General features: G+C 42.8%; 1 protein-coding gene across 2 annotated transcripts in view; it reads right to left on the minus strand.

Moving 5' to 3' along the window:
- The window catches only part of GRIN2A (glutamate ionotropic receptor NMDA type subunit 2A), a 366,833-nt gene that overhangs the window by 25,391 nt on the left and 320,895 nt on the right, over positions 1-20,547 (minus strand). For both annotated transcript variants that reach the window (XM_054714240.1, XM_054714241.1), the window contains exon 10: positions 6,643-6,830. In XM_054714240.1, coding sequence (XP_054570215.1) covers positions 6,643-6,830 — 188 coding nt within the window. The remainder of the gene's footprint in view (positions 1-6,642; positions 6,831-20,547) is intronic.

Raw genomic sequence — 20,547 nt, forward strand, 5'->3', positions numbered from 1 at the left:
ATAGATATGGTGTATTTCAACTATTTCATATAGATCTATCTTATGTGCCCCACAAAGCTATAGCTGGGGTCGCTAGCTAGGTTTAAAACTGGGAGAGTTCCCACAAAATGGGTTGTTGGTCGCCTATTTAACACAATATTAATACAAGAGATGCATATGTCATATCTTTCACATTTTCACATTTGATATCAATCACATATACCTAAATATGATATAAGTACAATGGGATATGCCACATAAATAATTTATACAAATATACGGTGATCACTGGCAATTAGGAAAATGCAAATCAAAACTACAATGAGATACCACCTCACACCTATGAGAGTGGCCATTATCAACAAGATAAGCAATAACAAGTGATGGAGAGGTTGTGGGAGAAAGGGAACCCTCATCCACTGCTGGTGGGAATGTAGACTGGTATAACCACTATGGAGAGCAGTCTGGCAATTCCTCCAAAAATTGAAAATAGAGCTACCATAAGACCCAGCAATTCCTCCCCTGGGTATATACCCAAAAAGCTCAAAAGCATGTATTCGCAAAGTTATGCGCACCCCTATGTCCACTGCAGCATTATTCACGGTGGACAAGACATGGAAACAGCCAGTGTCCTGCAATAGAGGACTGGATAAAGATGGGGTACATATACACAATGGAACTCAGCCATAAGAAAGGATGAAATAGTACCATTTACAACAACTTGGATGGACCTATGCTAAGTGAAATAAGTCAGTCAGAAAAAGCTAAGAACCATACGATTTTACTCATATGTGAGATATTGAACTGAAACTTGTGAACACAAACAGCAGTGTGGTGATTACCAGAGGGAAGCGGGTGCGAGGAGAAGGGGGTCCTAATATATGGTGAGAGGAGAAAATCTGACTTTGGGTGGTGGGCACACGGTGCAATATACAGATCTTGTAACATAGAAACCCACACCTGAAACCCATATGGTCATGTTGATCAATGTCACCCCAATCAATTTAATAAAAAAAGAAAACATTAAAAATATAGGGTGAATACATATATTTAATTTTATTTGTTCAATCATTTCAGACTAGTAATGTCTCAGACACAGACTAGTCACGCATTTTTTGAATTTAAAAAGAAACCAACGCCATGAAAATGGAGCAAAGTACAAAATGGAAGATTAAGTGTTTGTCAGTGCTAAAGCACATTCTTAAAACTAAGGTGATCTGGCTACTCATGACCAAGATTTCTCCCAGCAGCATGGTTTAATGGAAAGATGATCAGAACTGGAGTCACATGAACTTGGTGCAATTTTTAACTTTATGACAATCTAGACAGAGGGTTGTCCTTAGACCAGCAGCATCAGCACCACCTGGGAGCTTGTTAGAAATGCAGAATCCCAGGCTCCCCCTCCCCAGACCCACTGAAATAATAATTCCCAGGTGGTTTCCATTCACGCTCAAGTTTGAGAAGCTCTGCTGTAGCTCACTTAACCTAACTGAGCCTCATTTTCCTGGTCTGTAAAACGGAGATACTAAGATCAACTCTAGAATGTTGTAAGAAGAGTTACTAAAACCATTTGTGATGTACTTAGCACAGAGCTGGACCATTGAGTGCGAGCTCAAAAACAATCATTTTCTTCCCTTTTCTCAGCGTTACTTGCTTCTGAACAATATTATTATACAGTCTGTTCTCCTCAATATCTTTTTGCTGGCTCTGTACATCAATAGGGCTTTAACCCTTCTTATCTTCCTTCTTTCTGTCTCTTCAAATCCCAGAATCACATAAAAAAATTTACAAAATCCCTGAGATTGGTGGGACCTATGAGATCACCTGTTCAACACCCTCCTGTCCCCCAAAGCAGGAATGCCATTTTTAGGTCCCAGATTTACTCATTATTTATGTTCTCACTCAAGTGTTACCTTTTAGGTGCCAGAGAGATATCATGTACTCAACAGATAATTGCTCCATGCTGAATGAGTTAATGAATGAGGTTCTATGAGCTCTGGCCAATTCTATTCTTTATCTAAATCTCACTACACTTATTTTTTGTGTGTGACCTTTTCAGTCCTTTCATTCTTCCACTTAAAAAAAAACCTAGTTTATCTCATATCTCACCTTGACTACTTTCTAACCTACCCAAGACACTAAGAATATATATATATATGTATATATATACATATATATATATATTACTTCATATACATGAATTATTGTAAATATGTTCATATTTTGAGGTTAGATATTTTAAGTTTATATATTACCCACCAACTAGACTATACGTTCCTGGGAGGAAAGAAAAAAGACTGCGACATTCCCTTCTTAAAACATTTGTGCCGAGAAAGGTATATTTCCTTTTGTTTTTAGATCCTCATTCACCCAAGGATATGTCCATTAATTTTAAAGAGTGGAAGGGAAAGAGAGAGAGAGAGAAATACCAGTGTGAGAGAAATCAATTGTGCTGATGTTTCTCTCATACATGCCCCAAAGGGGATCTGAACCCAAAACCTAGGTATGTGCCCTGACCAGGAATTGAACCCATGACCCTTCAGTGCACAGAACAATACTCTGACCAACTAAGCCACACCTGCCAGGTGGAAGGTATATTTCTCAGTAAATGACAGATAGTCATGATCAAAGCTGAAAAGAACCTGTGAGTGTTATTACTAAACTACTGAGAGCAAAGATCCCCATGGTGCATTCCACTATTTTAGAAATGACACAATGATTATAGAAAAAGGAAAGAAAGATCTTGTTGGGATCCTGTGTATTTCTTACTGCAAACCAGTCGCCTTTTTCTTAGGGAAATGCTTGGTGGGCTTCATGTAAGAAGTTCCCCCAATAACCTATCACTCAAAGGTTATATTTATACAGCTCATTAAGAAAATTTTTAAATATATTTTATTGATTTTTTACAGAGAGGAAGGGAGAGGGAGAGAGAGTTAGAAACATTGATGAGAGAGAAACATCAATCAGCTGCCTCCTGCACACCCCCTACTGGGGATGTGCCCGCTACCAAGGTACATGCCCTTGACCGGAATCAAACTTGGGACCCTTGAGTCCGCAGGCCGACGCTTTATCCACTGAGCCAAACCGGTTAGGGCAAGAACATTTTTAAAAATACTTTTGAAATTCATTACACTCGTAATTGTCCGCCAAAGCTACTCTACAACAAGAGATAAACACTCCATTCTAGAGGCTGAATAATAATTAGGTAGTGCTCAGCACTGCTCTTTACAGGTCTAACTTTAGAGCATAATTAATCCTGTTGAAGCTGCATAAGATAAGTGAAATATTTATGCAGCTGTGTTAATTTATGTATTTACTCCTAGAGAGACATTCAGAATTGGACATGGCTTTCTGGGAAGATTGTGTTAAGACGCCCCCTGGAGCAACGTCATTTCTCTTCAATGTCTTTGCCTCCAGATGGTCTCTGAAGATGAAGCTGAGAAGACACATTTCCCAACCCCGACAGTCTGACCAGGAAAGCAATGAGCCAGAACATATTTATAAGAATCTAGACAGTGCTAGTATAGAGAACATGCCTCTGGCCTATCTGAATGCCTTTACTTTTTATTTTCCAAAAAGAGGACATTTTCTGTTGTTTTCATGATACCAGCTGGACCATATTCTCACCAATACAGCACTAAATAAGGTGTGTTGAATATTGGAATTGTGGATGGACAGTGATGATGAGAAGGAGGAAGTGGAGAAGGAGGATGATGATAATGGTAATGATGGTGTTAATGGTGGTAATGATGACAGTGATGATAATGGCGTTGGGGATGCTGATTATGGTGATGATGTTAATGATGATGGTCATGATGGTGTTGGTGATGCTGATTATGGTGGTGACAGTGATGGTGATGTTGATGGTGACAATGATGACAGTGGTGGTGCTGGTGATGATGATGGTGATGGTGATAATAATAGTGTTGGTGATGATGATGGTAACAGTTACCATTTCTATATTCAGGTGCTGTGCTAGCTAAGCTCTTTATATGCATTTTCTCATTTCATCCTCACACCAACCTTTTTAGGTAAATACTTCTATACTCATTCACAGATAAGGCTAAGAAAATCACCTCTTTTGCAGAAGTATTTACTAGTATAAATGGACAAAAGATTTAGTTCAGATATGCACTAAATAACTCCTTCCTAAAGGGGTCTACAAATCTTAAGTGTCTAATTAGCCAATTTTGAAAGACATCTTAGAGAATTAAATGTATCAGGAGTCTTACATAATTGACCCCCTTCTGCATTAAGGCCCCTGGAATAGATGCTTTTCCTCTTACTAGGCAGGGGCCTCAGAAGTCCTCTGAGCTTCAGTTTTTCCTCTGTGAAATGGGTATAAGCAATATTTCACTTCATAAGGTTGCTACCAATATTAAATTAAAGAACACATGTAATGTATCCACTATAATAATTGACATATCTTATTCCCTAAATATGTTGCTGTTTCATAGCAGATTCTGCATGAGTGACAGCAATGGTGAGTAGGAGCAGAGTTAGAGCTCATTATTTGACAGCTACCCTCCATATTTAAAAGTTTCCTGTCAAATGAAACACATCCCAACACTAATCATTCATCCATGTGCGTATTTATTCATAAAATCCTTCATTGGCCAGTTATCTGTCATGTTCAGAATTCTGTGGTGCTTACTGTTATAAATAATACTCTTGTTTGCTGAGTAGTTCACTCCATGTAGGGTTGCTTAGGCAACCACAGTGGTAGAAGGAACCATCAGTCCCAATCTTTCATCCCTGTTTGTGTCTATATACCTTGTCATAGACATCAAACTCCGCTCAGAAAAGGTAAAGCATACCTCTAATCCTTTGACCTTGGTCTTGGCCACCTGTCTAGACAGAAATTTGTTAGTAGATATGATTGTGACAAAGCAGCCAGTTGAAATGTGCATGTGCAGTTTAGGTGTTTCTTTTCGTGCCTCTGACACAGCCAACACAAGAGCTTCTCCTAGGTGGCTGCTGACCTTTCAGCCTGAGACCCAGAATAGACACACGTGGAACACAGACCTCACAGTTGACCATGGGCTTGCAGAGGGAGTGGAGTCACTGGAGCCATCACAGCCTGAGGCGAGGCTCCTCCACTCCACCTGCACTCCCATGAGCAAAATGAATGTGTGTGCCTCTAAGATGCCACAGCCGTAGCTGGCCCACACAGCCATGAAGCTATAACACAGCAGAGAACAGGGCTCACGATCTGAGGAAGGTACAAATGCTCCATAGGGAATTAAGGGAATCAGATGTCTATTTAGCAGTTAAATATAAAACACATTTAGATTTCTTGATGGCACTGTGAGAATCGGGGTTCTTTTCTGAAAGAAGCTGCAAGGGATAATGTACTTGGTTCAAATTCACACCAACCTTATGCACTAACTTTTGCCCATTTTAATGTATTGGCCACAGGAGTCGCCAGATTTTCCTCTCCCCGCTCTAGGTAGGCATAGCATATTCCGTAACCACTCTGACTGTAGCCTCCCCTCGTTCTTGAATACAGCTTCTGCCCTGTGTCCTGTGTATCTGTACCCTACTCACACTCACTCATGTTTTCACTGTTAACCTGCCATTTCTGCTGGCTTTGTCTCTCCTATCTCAGTGCTGGCAGTTCAGAGGGGAACCAGCCTGCCATCGGAGCCACGGCAGAACTGTAAAAACGATGTCATGGCAAAGGCTATGGTGAGATCACCAACTAGGAAACAGAGGACAGACAGAAGGAACTGCTGCTAGAAAGAGTTGACCCAATTAGCTTCCATGAATGCCATAACCCCATAAGGGTGGAAACTTTTATTTTTTTTGCATGATAGAAAGTCAAGAAGTGAACTGTAGTGAAAGCCCATGAGATTTCTGCTCACGATTCCTTTTCTAGAAATTGTTTCTCTTTCATTCCTTCCTGGGATAATAGCAGGAGCTGTTGTGTTGGTACAACATATCCCTACCCTTTTTTCAGTCCTGATGGGCCCTTGGCCCCAAATGCTCCAGGAGTCCTTTCTCTGGAATTCTAAATTGAGAGACTCGAGATTGGGACGTGTTGTGAGCTGGTTATGTAATGTCACTGCTCCAGGGCAGAGTTTCTCAGCTCCAGTCCTACTAACATCTGGGCTCAGATAATTCAGTGTTTTGAGATGTGGGGTTAGGGATGTCTTGAGCATGGTAAGATGTTTGCCAGCATCCCTCATCCCTGACCTCTACCCTTTAGATGCCAGTAGCAAACAGACTCCAGAGTCATGACAATAAAAAATGTCTCCAGACATAGCCAAGTGCTCCCGGGGGTCAAAGTCGTGCCCCCTCTTGAAAACCACTGGTGCAGAGAAAGAGAGAGAGAGGACCTATGAATTCGTGCTGTTGAGGCCCCAACTGCCCCAGTTGCTGTTCTTCCTCTAAATTTATTTGCTCAACTCTTTTCTAAATTCACTGAGATGGATACTGCTGCATCCCCAAAATAAATTCCTTTAAAAAACATGGCTATCTATAATTTGGTTTCCATTATAAGCAACCCAAAGAACGGCGGTATCATGTGATAAGCATTCAATAAATACTTTTAGTGTGCAAGTTCATCACACAAAAATCCATTGGAAAGCCAGTCGGAGAAGGGGGGAACCAAAGTGCAAGGGTCTCAAGTCCCCCAAAGTAGGGGGTCACCCAAGGTCTTACCATCACCCACAAACTGGAGCAGGGCCAGGTCTATCTGCCTCTTCCAAGGTGAGCCCTTCTGGAGGGCAATTCCATAACCAGTGGTAGCAAAGATGTACCCACTCCCGATGGTCACCAGCTTGCAGCCTTCGTCCCGCCCAGCCTTGTAATTCAAGACCGCCGCATCGTAGATGAAAGCGTCCAGTTTCCTGCAATGACAAGAAATCAGGGAGTCATGGGAATGGCGGGGTACCGTCTCAGGGCCCAGCTCCCGGCCCAATCCAGCATCACACACTTTCTTTCACATGGGAGACGATGGCTCAGGGCCGCTCCATCCTCTCGTCATAAAAGGATCTATATTTAATGAAGAGCCAGAACTTTTTTCTCCAAGTTACAAGAGGCAGCTAAATAAAGACGTGAAGAATCCTTATGCCCAAGTGAGTAAACAGTTGAGTTTGCTGGTTTAAGTGTTGCCCTTAGTACTCCCAACAGTGGAGGACAGCGGCCTATTTAGAAAGGCTGCATCAGAACAAACTATTAAGGGGCAGGACAATTTGGGGGTAGCAGGCAGGCAGGCAGGCAGGCAAGGGACTCAATAAGAATAAGGTCTCTTCCTCCCAAAAGAAACATACTTACATATTTTTATTACAAAAATATGATGTAATAATTTTTAGGAACCCAAATAATGTAGAAAATACTAAGAATACAAGTACAATTAAAATTGCCCATAATTCCATAACTCAGAGGCAATCATATTGGTGAACAACCTTCCAAATTAAAAAAAAAAATGATTTGAAAGAGAGAAAGAAAGGAAGAAAGAAATAGAGGGAAAGAGAAGCACTGATTTGTTGTTCTACTTATTTATGCATTTATCGGCTAATTCTTGTATGTGCCCTGAACGGGGATCGAACCCACAACCTTGGTGTATTGGGACAATGCTCTAACAAACTGAGCTATCTGGCCCAGGCCCAATCTTCCAAACTTTTTGTGCGTGTGCACATGCACGCACAGAGTCACACACATACACACACCTCTTTTAAAACAGGGCTGGTAACTTTTCTGAAAAGATAAGCCAATAACTAGTTTAGGCTTTGTGTGCCATAGGGTCTCTGTCGCAACTACTCAACTCTGCTGTTGTAACATGTTATGGGCTGAATTGTGTCCCCCTCCTCCCAAATTCATATGTTGAAGTCCTAACCTCCAGCACTTCACAATATGCTCTTATTTGGAGGTGGGGTCATTGCAGATGTTATTGTTAAGATGAGGTAACACTGGAGTAGGGCGGGCCCCTCCTCTATTATGACTGGTGTCCTTATGGAAGGGGAGGTGTGGGCACAGACACACAGAGAGACGCCATGGGAAGGGGGGAGTGATGCTGCTACAGGTCCAGGCACCACTAGAGGCTGTGGGAGAGGCGGAGCAGCTCCTTCCCCGATGCCCTCGGAGAAAGCACGGCCCTGTCAGCACCTTGACCTTGGACTTCCAGGCTCCAGGACTAGGAGACAAATAACCTTGTTGTTTAACTGTCACAGTTTGTGGTACGTGATATGGCAGCACTAGGAACTAACGCACAGCACGGAAGAAAGCAGCCATAGATAATATATAAATGAATGGACTCAGCTCTGTTCCAGTAAAAGGCTATTTACAACAAGAGATTGGCCCATGGGCCGTTGTTTGCCAACCCTTGTTTTAACCCCTTCAAATAGAATTTTACCAGGCAAACGCTTTCACAAATTACGTTCTCTTCTCATTTCACACCACACACAGTGAACATGTTTCATGTCAACAAACATAGCACTTTCCTGGGATACATTTATTTTTATAGAAGATATAATGTATATAAAATAAAGTGCTAGATAAAAATTGACATATGTACACATACTTGAAATCATCATGCAGATCCAGGTATAGGTCATTATCATCATCTCAGAAGTTCGCTATGCCCCTCCCAGTCAAGTCCCCTCCAAAAGGCTAGCATCATATAATCCCCTCCATGGCATGGCTGTGCCTCATTCAGTCCCTAGATCTCTATTAGCTGGTGTGCATATTGTTTCCAATTTTTGAAGTTATTTAACGAGGCAGGAATGATCACCATTGAACATGGGGATGGATACTCAATTCTAAAGTAGGTAGGAAAATGAAATTGGAGATAACTCCTCTTCTTTGGCAACTTCTCAACATTACTGCCTTTCTTTCTTTAACAAGAAAACATAAAACAGTGAAGCAAAGAAAAATAAAAGTGGCAGGGAGACGATGTAAAATGCTGCCTCCTTTCAGAGACAGCTGCTGAAGGATGCCCTATGGGAATAAAAGTATTTGGAAGGTTTACGGCTGCGTTCATTTTAATTTTTTGTTTCTGTAATGGTTAGAGTTGGAGCGAGCCTACAAGGCTTGTCTCACCAACAGAAAAGACCCTGAAGCTTGTATCCAAAGCTGCAGGATTGGAGACGTGGTTTTATACTTTGGGAGCATTAAAAGGGGATCAGAGCATCCAAGCAGAAGAGGAAGAAAGCTGGGCTTTGTCAATGGTGATGGTGATTCAGAGCTGACAACCCCTGCGGTAACAGCCTTCTGTCACTCTTCATAGGGCAGTGGAGACTGGATAACACATGTTTCCTGAAGACATCAGGCCATGGAAAGCATTTGTCCTCTTTATGAAGTAGGTGCATGCAACACCCAGACTTCATGCATCAATATTTCCATGGAGATGCCGAGAACCTGGGTTTTATTAAGACTTTCCAAGCCTCACCCAAATCTTTACTCTCAATTCCTCAAAAAATAAACAGAAGCACACACCTATGGGTGCACAGGGGTATTCAAATGTCAAGGCCATAAGCTGGTATTCATGGGGTGAAAGTTTTCCCCCTCCTGTTAGCCCACCACATGCTGATGCATTTCTGGGGTGGATATCTAAAACTGTACCCATCAACGAAACGTGTCCAACGGTGGTTTAAACCGTTAAGCACAGATTTCAGCAAATCAATACTGTATTTCATGAAAAATCTTTTTTTTTCAACTGAAAGAAAAAGATTTCTATTGTTAAAAAGAAAGAAGTTAAAAATCACTGACATCCTCAAGAGTGGGTTTGTGGTCAAAGTCTTTTCACACAGAGTGGACAATATTTGACCTTTGTGGGCTGCTGGAAATAAAGGGGGGTCGGGAGAAACCAAGATGGCGGTATAGGTAAACACCTAAACTGCTGCCTTGCACAACAATTTCAAAACTACATCTAAAAGACAAAACAGACATCATCCAGAACCACAGGAAGGCTGGCTGAGTGGAAATTCTACAACTAGAAGGAAAGAGAAAAGCACACTGAGACTCAGAGGAGCTGCAGGAGGCAGAGGTACTGAGACGCGCATTCGGAGAGGACTGGCAACTGAGTGCGCGGCTGGCTTTCTCAAGCGGGTGGGAGACAAAAGCTCCCAACTGTGCTGAACTCCAGTTCTGGGCGAGACTCTGGGGACCCAGACTCATTCGGGGAGAAACTGGACTGTCTGGCAGCAGGCGGAACTCGAGGGCGGCTTTCTCTCAGAGGTGCTTGCAGCGATTACCATGGGACACTGAGACACAGGGGCCTATTAGGGCAGGGCTGACGGGAAACCAATGCTGTCTGCTCTGCCCTGAGACTCTGCCCCATCCAAGCTGAGCACAGAGGATTTTGCAAGTCTTGTCTATAAGGGTATCTCCAGCACAGAAGTTCTCCCAGCGTAGACATAGCTGATCCTCACAGCCAATTGGCCTGGAGGTCAATTCCTCCCAGTGATACAAACAACAATCAAGGCTTAACTACAACAAGACTGTGCACACAGCCCACAAAGGGGTGCACCAAGAATGTCCACCTCAGGTAACTGGGGAGCCTGAGCCACTGGGCCTTATAGGACACCTAGCACACAAAGCCACTCTATCAACTCAGGGAAGCAGCCAAAATGTGAAGACAAAGAAACAGATCACAAATGAAAGAAATGGAGGAAAGCAAATGACTGGATATAGAGTTCAAAACCACGGTTAAGGTTTTTCAAGAATTTTCTAGAAAGGCCAATAAATTTAGTGAGACCCTCAAGGATATGAAAAAGGACCAACTAGAAATTAAACATACACTGACTGAACTAAAAAATATTATAGAGCTCTAACAGACTAGAGGATTGCAAGAATCAAGCCAAAGATTTGAAATACAAAGAAGCCAAAAACACTCAACCGGAAAAGCAAAAAGAAAAAAGAACCCAAAAATATGAAGATAGTGTAAGGAGCCTCTGGGACAACTTCAAGCATAACAACATCAGAATTATGGGGGTGCCAGAAGAAGAGAGAGAGCAAGATACTGAAAACCTATTTGAATAAATAATGACAGAAAACTTCCCCCACCTGGTGAAAAAAAATAGACTGACAAGTCCAGGAAGCACACAGAACCCCAAACAAAAGGAATCCAAAGAGGACCACACCAAGACACATCATAATTAAAATACCAAGAGCAAAAGACAAAGAGAGAATATTAAAAGCAGCAAGAGAAAAACAGCTCCTACAAGGGAGCACCCATACGACTGTCAGCTGATTTCTCAACAGAAACTATGCAGGCTAGACAGGAGTGGCAAGAAATATTCAAAGTGATGAATAGCAAGAACCTACAACCAAGATTACTCTACCCAGCAAAGCTATCATTCAGAATTGAAGGGCAGATGAGAAAATGCTAAAGGAGTTCATCACCGCCAAACCAGTATTATATGAAATGCTGAAAGGTATTCTGTAAGAAGAGGAAGAAGAAGAAAAGGGTACAGATAAAAATTATGAACAACAAATACATATCTATCAACAAGTGAATCTAAAAATCAAGTGAATAAAAAATCTGATGAACAGAATAAACTGGTGAATATAATAGAATCAGGGGCATAGAAAGGGAGTGGACTGACAATTCTCGGGGGAAAAGGGGTGTGGGGGGTGCGGGAAGAGACTGGACAAAAATAGTACACCTATGGATGTGGACAGTGGGCGGGGGGTGGGTAAGGGCAGATGGCGGGGTGGGAACCGGGTGGAAGGGAGCTATGGGGGGAAAAAGAGGAACAATTGTAATAATCTGAACAATTAAGATTTATTAAATTAAAAAAATAAAGGGGGGTCATATACATAAAATGTGTGTGCAATAACTAGCACATAGCAAATGCTTAGGACACAGGTGCATCCAATCAAATTCAGATTTTACAAAGTTGCTCACAACTTTTATGCTCTCTATGTGACAAATCCAGTCCTAAATATTTTATATGCATTATCTCATTTACTCCTTCTCACTGTGCACAGGTTTACATCTATTGCCATCCCCACTGTGAGATGAGAAACTGAGTCACGGAGAGGTAAGGTGACCGCCCAGCTTAGAAGTGTCAGAGCAGCCTTCAGATTTACACAGTCTGATTCCCAAGGCCACAGAATAATCACTATGATCACGTGATCCATAAGACTTGAGAAATTAACTAGGGCAGCTCTGTCTATTGCTTATGACATTCAGACTGGGGGTTACAGCTATACATCAAGCCCAATGATATGTAAAGGAAGCAAAGATGAGACCAGAATAGAGTCTGAAAAGATTTGGTGGGTTGTTCGGCTTCATGTGTCTCTTTCCCAACACACACGTAGTTGTGGACGGTCTGGAGTTACCCCACAGAAGACGTGTCTGGCCCATTTGTTTGTGAGACGTTTAGGCGTGGATGGTCATGGCTTCATGTTGAAGGTAAAGGTAAGAAAGAGAAAAAGGCTGCCTGAAACTGAAGCCAAATTTAGATCAAAAGCACCTGGGGGCTGGAGCTGGGATGCTGAGGCGGCGATATGTTAGGCTGCCACATGGCAACCGGCAGCTCTGGGTTTGGAGCATCACAGAGATGAAAGGTTGGCATGGGGGAAAGAGACCTCAGAAGTCAGAGCAGTCAGCTGGGTGCTTGAGGGCTCACACGGGAGGAGCCCAGTATGATTCTCTGTTCCGAGTTTTCTCCTCCTGCTTTTCAAGAGGAAATCGCCTTTGTCCCCACCTTCCCAGCTCTTGCTGAGGTCACATGGCTGCTACCGCCTAAGTGCTTCTCCCACAGGGCAGAGGAGGCTCAAAGATCAGGACAGAACCCCTATCCAGCCAACTCTATCCAGCCAACTCTACTCCCTACAGAGGGCTGATCATTTCTTCAAACACTGGTGACAAATGAAATGACACCTGGGCTCCCCAGCACGAGGGCTGAAACAGAACTGAATGAGTGCCGTGCTGGTGTCGTGACATGCCCACCTCCCTGCCAGGCATGATGAAGGCTGTGTGGGTGCTGTCACCCTCTCCTGTCACCAACAGTCCTCAAGGAAAGCAAATGATTAAAAATGACAGTGATTCAGAATGAGAGGGGGAAATAAGACCTCCCTTCTGCAAATTTGCAAAGAAGCAAAGTAAGGACAACTGTCACATGTGCCCCATGCTACTTTAACCCAGCAGCTTCCTGCCAGGTTTTTTGACAGCTTTGGAGATGCTACAGCTTGCTGGAGCGTGTAGACAGGATCCTGTTACCTCAGTCAGCCTTTCTTGTACTTGCGCGATGGCCTGAAAGTTCACTCTGGACCCAAGACTGTTTGTGGGCAAATGTGATTCCCCCAACACAAAGGAAGACCAGGGCCCTTTTGAGAATGGGAGCTTGTTATTGTCAAGTGGTGTGACATTTCCTAATCAAAAGTTTCCGGTTTTAGCTCTTCCTCTCCTCATGCATGTTTTCAGATGCTCTCTTGGGGGCGGGGGCGGGGAGGGGTCTCAGCATATTTAAAGGCTAATTATATAGCTAAAGTTAATTATTCATTCATTAACATTCAAGAAGCCTTGAACAAGACATTGACTCGTTCTGATGAATTAATGAAACCTCCGTGTGTGTGTGTGTGTGTGTGTGTGTGTGTGTGTGTGTGTGTGTGTGTTGGAGGTCTCAAGTGTTATTGAAAGTTAAACATCTCTTTGATGATAACTGAATGCATTTTTTTAGGTCACATCGAAGCCTTGCTAGGAAGGGAAATACATCACCCAGCCATCTAGGCCAGTCAGCATGTCTGAGCAACCGTGGAACATGGATGGGGTTCAGATCCACCTCTGCCAGCTGTATGGGACCTCCTGGCTGTTGGAGGGATGAAACGGAAATGAAGGTGTTCTGGACATTGCAGATCCTAATGCACAACCAGGAGCGTGTTGTGGCAGTAATGCTTCATTGGGCAGGAAGCAATGGTGATGCAGACCATCTTCAAGCACCCAGACATGGGGCTAATTCATGGGTGAAGGGTATTCGCGGGTCCAAGAAATGGTACCACTGAGGCATGACTACCTTTGCAAGCACCTGCTTAGGCAAGAGCCACTCAACATGCACAGAATTACACCTGCTATCAGCACAGGATGGTCTAAAACTGGCTTTAGGGAAGTGGCTTAGAATCAATCACATTTTGACTCTAAGTTTGTGAACACAAAGTTTAATGCATTTTCAATAAAGAAACATTTTTCAGAGCAAACTCCATTAAGCTAATTTAATTCCTAGATTGATGTCTTGCATAGCATAGTTAAATTGTTTCCATATTTTTGGTAAATTATTTTCACTATGATCAATTCTTTGCTGTTTAAATTTTATAAGGCTTTGATTCATTGATCAGCATTCGAACCATTACAAATTTTACTGATTTATAACTTCTGCTCTTTTGACGTTTCTTTTGTGATTATTATTTCCACAAGTCCAATGCATCTGGGTCAAAATTGTGCAGAGATCCAAAACTGGCCAAGAAGATTGGAGTCATCTATGGATTCTTAGTCAATTACAAATTTCACCCTGTGTGCTTTCAGCTGTTGTGAGTTTAATTTGTGTTAATTATTTCTACCAGTAATAGTCACTGTGAATTGGATTTTAAAAAGACTGATGGCTAATATTTACTTTTTAACTGAAACAATTCTGAGCAATTTTGTAAACAGAGATCGAGGGAGGAAGCAAGGGAGGGAGAGAGAGAGGGAAGGAATAATACAGATGGAGGTAAACACCCAGTGAAACAAAGACAGGGCGAGAGAAAGAGACATCGAAGGGAAAGAACAAGAAAGAAAGTGAGGAAAACAGAGAGTAAGACTCAGAGAGGGAAAGAATAGGAGGGAGATGGACTTATAGGGATAGAATAAGAGACAAAGAGGGATGGAGACATACAGGGTGGAGGAGAGGGGGAGAGAAAGGGAGAGAGGAGAAAGGAGAGAGAGAGAAGAGAGAGAGATAGGGCAAACACACACATCACCTATTGGCTAAGAACCTCAAAAACAAGAAAGATTTAAAATGATACGGCAAACTCCTGCTTTGTTTCTGTTAGATTTCACATTAGATCCAAACTAACCATGTCCAAGGAGTTGGTAGATCATGTAATGCAGTCTTTTAATTTTTCAGATGAGGAAACTGAGGCCCAGATAGCTCTGCCCAAGGCGTTCCACAGTCAGTGATTCCAGATCAGTGTGCTACTTGCTAAAGGGTTTCCCAAATCTGAGGGCAAGTCCTCAGCTGGCATGTAGAGTCAGAGGAACAACACACAGGAAGGTGGGCAAGTCTGTGTACTTCTCTAAGCCTTGAATTCCCCATCTGACCAGAAGGAAAACAATCTCTCCCATGTGGGTGTACACCAGTTGAAGGGATTTGCTATGAATCTGCCACACATTTGCTATGAATATGATTGGTGAATTATAAAGCACTATGCAAATGCTATTCTTGGCTTACGCTACAACTCATGTTCTGACACAGAAAAAGTATTGATTCCTCCTGGAATGTAAATATTTTATAGAGTTCCTTAGAATATACTCCTCAAGGGTTGGGATCAGAGCTGACCATTTACTGCAAATTCCAAGGTGCACCAGTATACAATAAAGAATGCTAAACCTGTTTTCTTTGTTCAGACTTTTCTTAAATGTTTGCCATGGGCCAGACAGTGTGCTCTTTGCCTGCATATTGCATTGAATCCATACAATGGACTCCTATGTAAGCACCAATGGTGCAAAATTAGCACCATTTTATAAAAGGGAAAATGGGGTTTAAGAGGTTCATTTGTCCAAGGTCCCGAAGCTAGACATTAGCAGGGAGGGAATTTGAATTTTGAGCATTATACTGGTAGTGATAAGTGATGCCGAAGAGCTTGTCATACACTAGGACTACAAGGCAGGGGATCTCAAGGGCTAAAAAACACGAAAACAAAAGAGATAATGGAAAAAGAATCAATATTTGGTAAAAACATTATTATGTGTCAGACACAGTGCTGGGCACCTTCCCTAAGTCTATTCATTCAATTGTCAAAGGAATTCCAGAAGGCAGGCTCAGGTCACACAGCTGGTAATTATCGGAGCCAATGTAGGCAGCTAGGTATTTCTCACTCCAAAGTCCATGTTCGGCACAGGAGGCCACTCAGAAAAACAGCCAATCAGTCAATCAATTGGCAGAACAAGACTACAATTTTCAAGACAGTTTGAATACTTTGACCCAGAAATTCTACTTCTTGTGATCATTCCTAGAGAACTATGTGTGGAAGAGTACAAAGGACTCATCGAGATTTTTAACACAGACACCTGACTAATATCCTCCAGAGGGAAATGGTTAAATAAACTGTGGTGCATGCATTCCAATGCATTGTTTCCAGCAGTCAGAGAGAAGGAAGGCAAAGACACCTACAGATAAGGAGAGCTCTTCAGAACATATGATTAACTGGAAACCAAACTGCGACATATTGCAAGTTTGATAGCATCCCACAGAATGAAGTTTTATAATTATGCATAGATATATGAATATATGCCAATACGTAACAAAGGTATAGGAGAAATGACATGAAAGCAGAGAGCAGTGCTTACCTGGTGGTGGGGTGGTTTGGGATTGGGACATGGTTAGGTGATGCTTATATTTGTATTTTTTACACTGAGAATATATTTTTAATGGGAAGCAATACAGCACAGTGGTTAAGGGCGCAGATGCTAGAGCCAGTTCAAATCCCAGCTATGAAACTAACCAGCACTTGCCTGGACAAGTGACTTACCCCCTCTGCATAACAGATTATATATATACTAGAGACCTGGTACATGAAATTCGTGCACTGGTAGGGTCCCTAGCAACTGGCAGTGGCCGGCCAGGTATTCCCTCCCATCCCCTGGCCCTGCCCCCTGGTCAAGATCCTGGAAGAACTCCTGGTCAAGGGGACAATTTGCATACTATGCTTTTATTACATAGGATATATATGTGTGTATATATATATATATATATATATATATATATATATAGATATTGATTTCAGAGAGGGAGAGAGAGGTAGAAACATCAATGATGAGAGAATCATTGATTGGCTGCCTCCTGCATGCCCCCTACTGGGGATCAAGCCCGCAACCCTGGGCATGTGCCCTTGACCAGAATCAAACCCGGGCCCTTTAGTCCGCAGGCTGATGCTCTATCCACTGAGTCAAACCAGCTAGGGCTGCATGACAGTTTCTATTAGATTTCACATTAGACCCAAATAACCATGTCCAAGGAGTTGATAGATCATGTGATTTTTCAGATGAGGAATCTGAGGCCCAGAGATATACCTAATGGAGATGTTGGACCTCCCAACCTCAGGGGGGCGCTGTGAAAATTGAATGAGGATAGAAAAAGTGCTTACAACAACGCCTGACACAGAGTGAGGATCACCAAACAACCGAGATGAAGAGGCTGGGATGCAGAAGGCACAGAAAACCAGCCAGCACAGTGATCACATCCCTCAGTGGTGGGGTGGGGTGGTTCATGCGCAAGAGCCGTATTGCACACGTGTGCACTGAGCAGCCAGTGTGTATGGCGTCACTCCCAGCAGCACCTGTTCCATGGAGCCCGAGCACTGAGGCCTCGCCCCACCAGACACCAGAGGAGAGCCTTCTCTGCCTGTGCTGAGGTCAGACACCTGTCAGAGATGGTGCTGGGAAAAACCACACTGTAACCCAGGTGACTGTTGAGGTTGAAGGGTCCCCTGCAAAATTCATGTCCACCTGAAAGCTCTGACTGTGACCTTATTCAGAAATTGGGTCTTTGCAGATGTAATTAGTTAAGGATCTTGAAATGAAATCATTTAGGAGGGTCCTAAATCCAATGACTTAGAAAAAGAATCATTTACAAGAAGAGACACCCAGGAGAGAAGGCCATATAGAGACAAATGCAGAGGGCAGAATGATGTAGCCACAAGCCAAGGGGTGCTGGGAGCCCCCAGAAGCTGGACCAGGCAAGGAAGGATCCTCCCCTAGAGCCTTCGGAGGGAGCATGGCCCTGCGACACGTTGAGTGTGGGCTTCTGGTGTCCAGAACTGTGAGCGAATACATTTCTATTGCTTTAAACCCCCAAGTTTGTGGGAACTTGTTATGGCAGCTTCAGGAAACAGCTGCATGGGGGTAACCCAAAGGGGCTGGACTTGAGTTTCTAGCACTCCCCCAGGTGATCTCTATCAATAGAAGGAGACTGGAGTTGCCAGGGCAGGCGTAGCTGTTCAGGATTGGCCCTGGGCACTTACTGGGGGCTGTAAACCAGGTCTCCCAACCCATGTTGTGGCCTTGCAACAGCCTGAGCTAGCCCTGCCCCAGGAAAACTCACTCCTCCACCTGCTGTTAGATCAAGACATGGCAAGAGAACACAGGCGGATGCTGTAATCCCAGAAACTCTACTTCTTGTGATCATTCCTAGAGAATGATCACAAGAAGTAGCACCGGGGTCTGTGGGAGCCTGTTTACAATGTCCACAATAAAGAAAGGAAGCACAGCACTGAGATTTTCTGAATCTGAGCTGCGGGTGGGCAAAGGCAGCCACTTCCCTGGTCCTAGTTCCGCCACTTTATAAGAAAGGTGTCTAACCCTCCCCCTCCAGGTTGGCTCGCTTGCCTGCAGGAGCAGAGTTGGTTCATCCATCGTGGATAGAAAAATAAGCTGGGTCAAGTTTGAATGCTGGCTCTGCCACTCACTTAACCTTTGGACGAATTGTTTCTGCTCCCTGAGCCTCGGTTTCCTCTTTGGTAAAATGGAGAGAATTCTTTTTTGGCAGAGTTGAGTCAGGATGAAGTGAGGTCACGTATTTGAAGTCCTCTGAAATGTTCAGCAATAACAAAGAAGAGGCGGTTCCTAAGGAGAGGGAATCCCCAGGGAGCTCCAGCTTCTTCCGTCTGCCCAGGAGGATCTTCCTGACCAGGTGGGTCCCAATCTCAGGGTCTTTCTTTTGGCTTATTTTCCCCTGTGAATTCATTTCTTTTCTCCATCTCAATGGAAGGAGAAATACTGGCCCCCTTTAAAGCAGTTTAAGGCTTTCAAAGCAAACAGAGACGTTTTCAAGTAAGAACAGAATTGGTTCTGGGTATTGTATAATAGCAGGCAATTGGAAACAGGCTAACTGTGCAATGTTACAGGAATATGCACATTTCCTATTTTAAGATGTGACTCCAAGCATGGGCTCTGGAGCAGGTGTGACCTCAGACGCGCTATTGAATCTCTCTATGCCCATTTCCTCCATTGTAAATGGGCAGCATGCTAGTCATTGTCTCCTAGGGTTGTTATGAGGTTTAAACAAGATAATGCAGGCCAAACATTCAGAATAAATGCTACCTATTCATTAGCGATACCTCGCCTTGTTCCCAAAACAACTCAGGTAGCTTATGCAAATTGCAGTAGAGAAAGTTTTAAACCTATGGAAAAAGCCACTGGAGTTGAGTGAGATCAGAGGTGGAAAGTCCAAAAGCAGATCTTCAGGACATAAGCTCTTCCCAGTTGCTAACAGAGAGGATCATAAATAAAGCTCTGAATTATGTAGTAGCCCAAGCAAAAGTAAGTAGGTTCAGGAATTGTGTTGTCCACAAGATAAAAGCATGCCTTATAGTGAAGAAAAACAATGCCGTTCGCAGCACGGAAGTCTGAGAAATGATCTAGGATGAGGATGACACTCTCAACAAATTGGTCTACAATAACGGTAACAGCAAGCTTGCAAAAAAGAACTAACTGCCTCTTGTAGGGCCCGCCAATGTCAGTCAAGGTATGATGAAAATGCAGAGCAGGAAACGTTAATGAATATTCCTCCAGCTCAATGAAATATCACCTAGTCATTAAATGTGAAAACTGTCCAACAAACTGGTACAGATTTAACTGAGAAAAGCCAAACACAGACTTGCACGCATACTGATTCAACGTGTGTAAACATGCGGACAAATACCCAAAGGAAATGCAGGAAGAAATGAAGAATTATGTTCAGAAGAAACATGTTTTTCCTGATCATTAGAAGAAATACTTTTGTTGCAGAAAATGTGTTAAATATAAAAATATATGAAAAGGACCATAATCCTAATCATCTAGCAAGATTTCTGATAACATTTTGATGTATTTCATTTTAGCCTCTTCTCTTCTCCCCCCTCTTTCCTTCTCTTTCCATCTCCGAGTTTACAGAATTGAGATCCCCTTCATTTAATCCCCCCATTTTTTTTCTATTTGTAATGCTTTGTGGGTGGCTTTGAAATTCTCTTACTATAATTTTAATAGAATTTAACAAGAAATAATTCTAAGTACAAAAAATAAAAAGATGTCTGTGCTTTTCCTGAGCTTTTATTGAGGAAAAGAATTCCTAAGTCTATGATGTGGTAGCAATTATTTTTGAGCTTTATTTGCAGTGTGGGGGTGGATCTCAGAAACCAGGTCATTGTCGATCTGATTTTCTCTGGAGATGATGCCATCCCATTTAGGAGAACAGCTCACTGAACCCTGATGCCTATGCCCGCTTTCGAACTCAGCCGCTGAAAATGAACCCTGCGAGTTTGATTCTGCTTGACTGATAAAATACAGCTAATAAAACCTGCTCAAACAGTATCCTTGAAAGAACTTCCTCTGCATAACAACTAACTTCACTGAGGATCCTTCTACCTTCATGGTCTATCTTTGCTTTG

The sequence above is a fragment of the Eptesicus fuscus genome, chromosome 4, assembly GCF_027574615.1.
Source record: "Eptesicus fuscus isolate TK198812 chromosome 4, DD_ASM_mEF_20220401, whole genome shotgun sequence".
Lineage (NCBI taxonomy): Eukaryota > Metazoa > Chordata > Mammalia > Chiroptera > Vespertilionidae > Eptesicus > Eptesicus fuscus.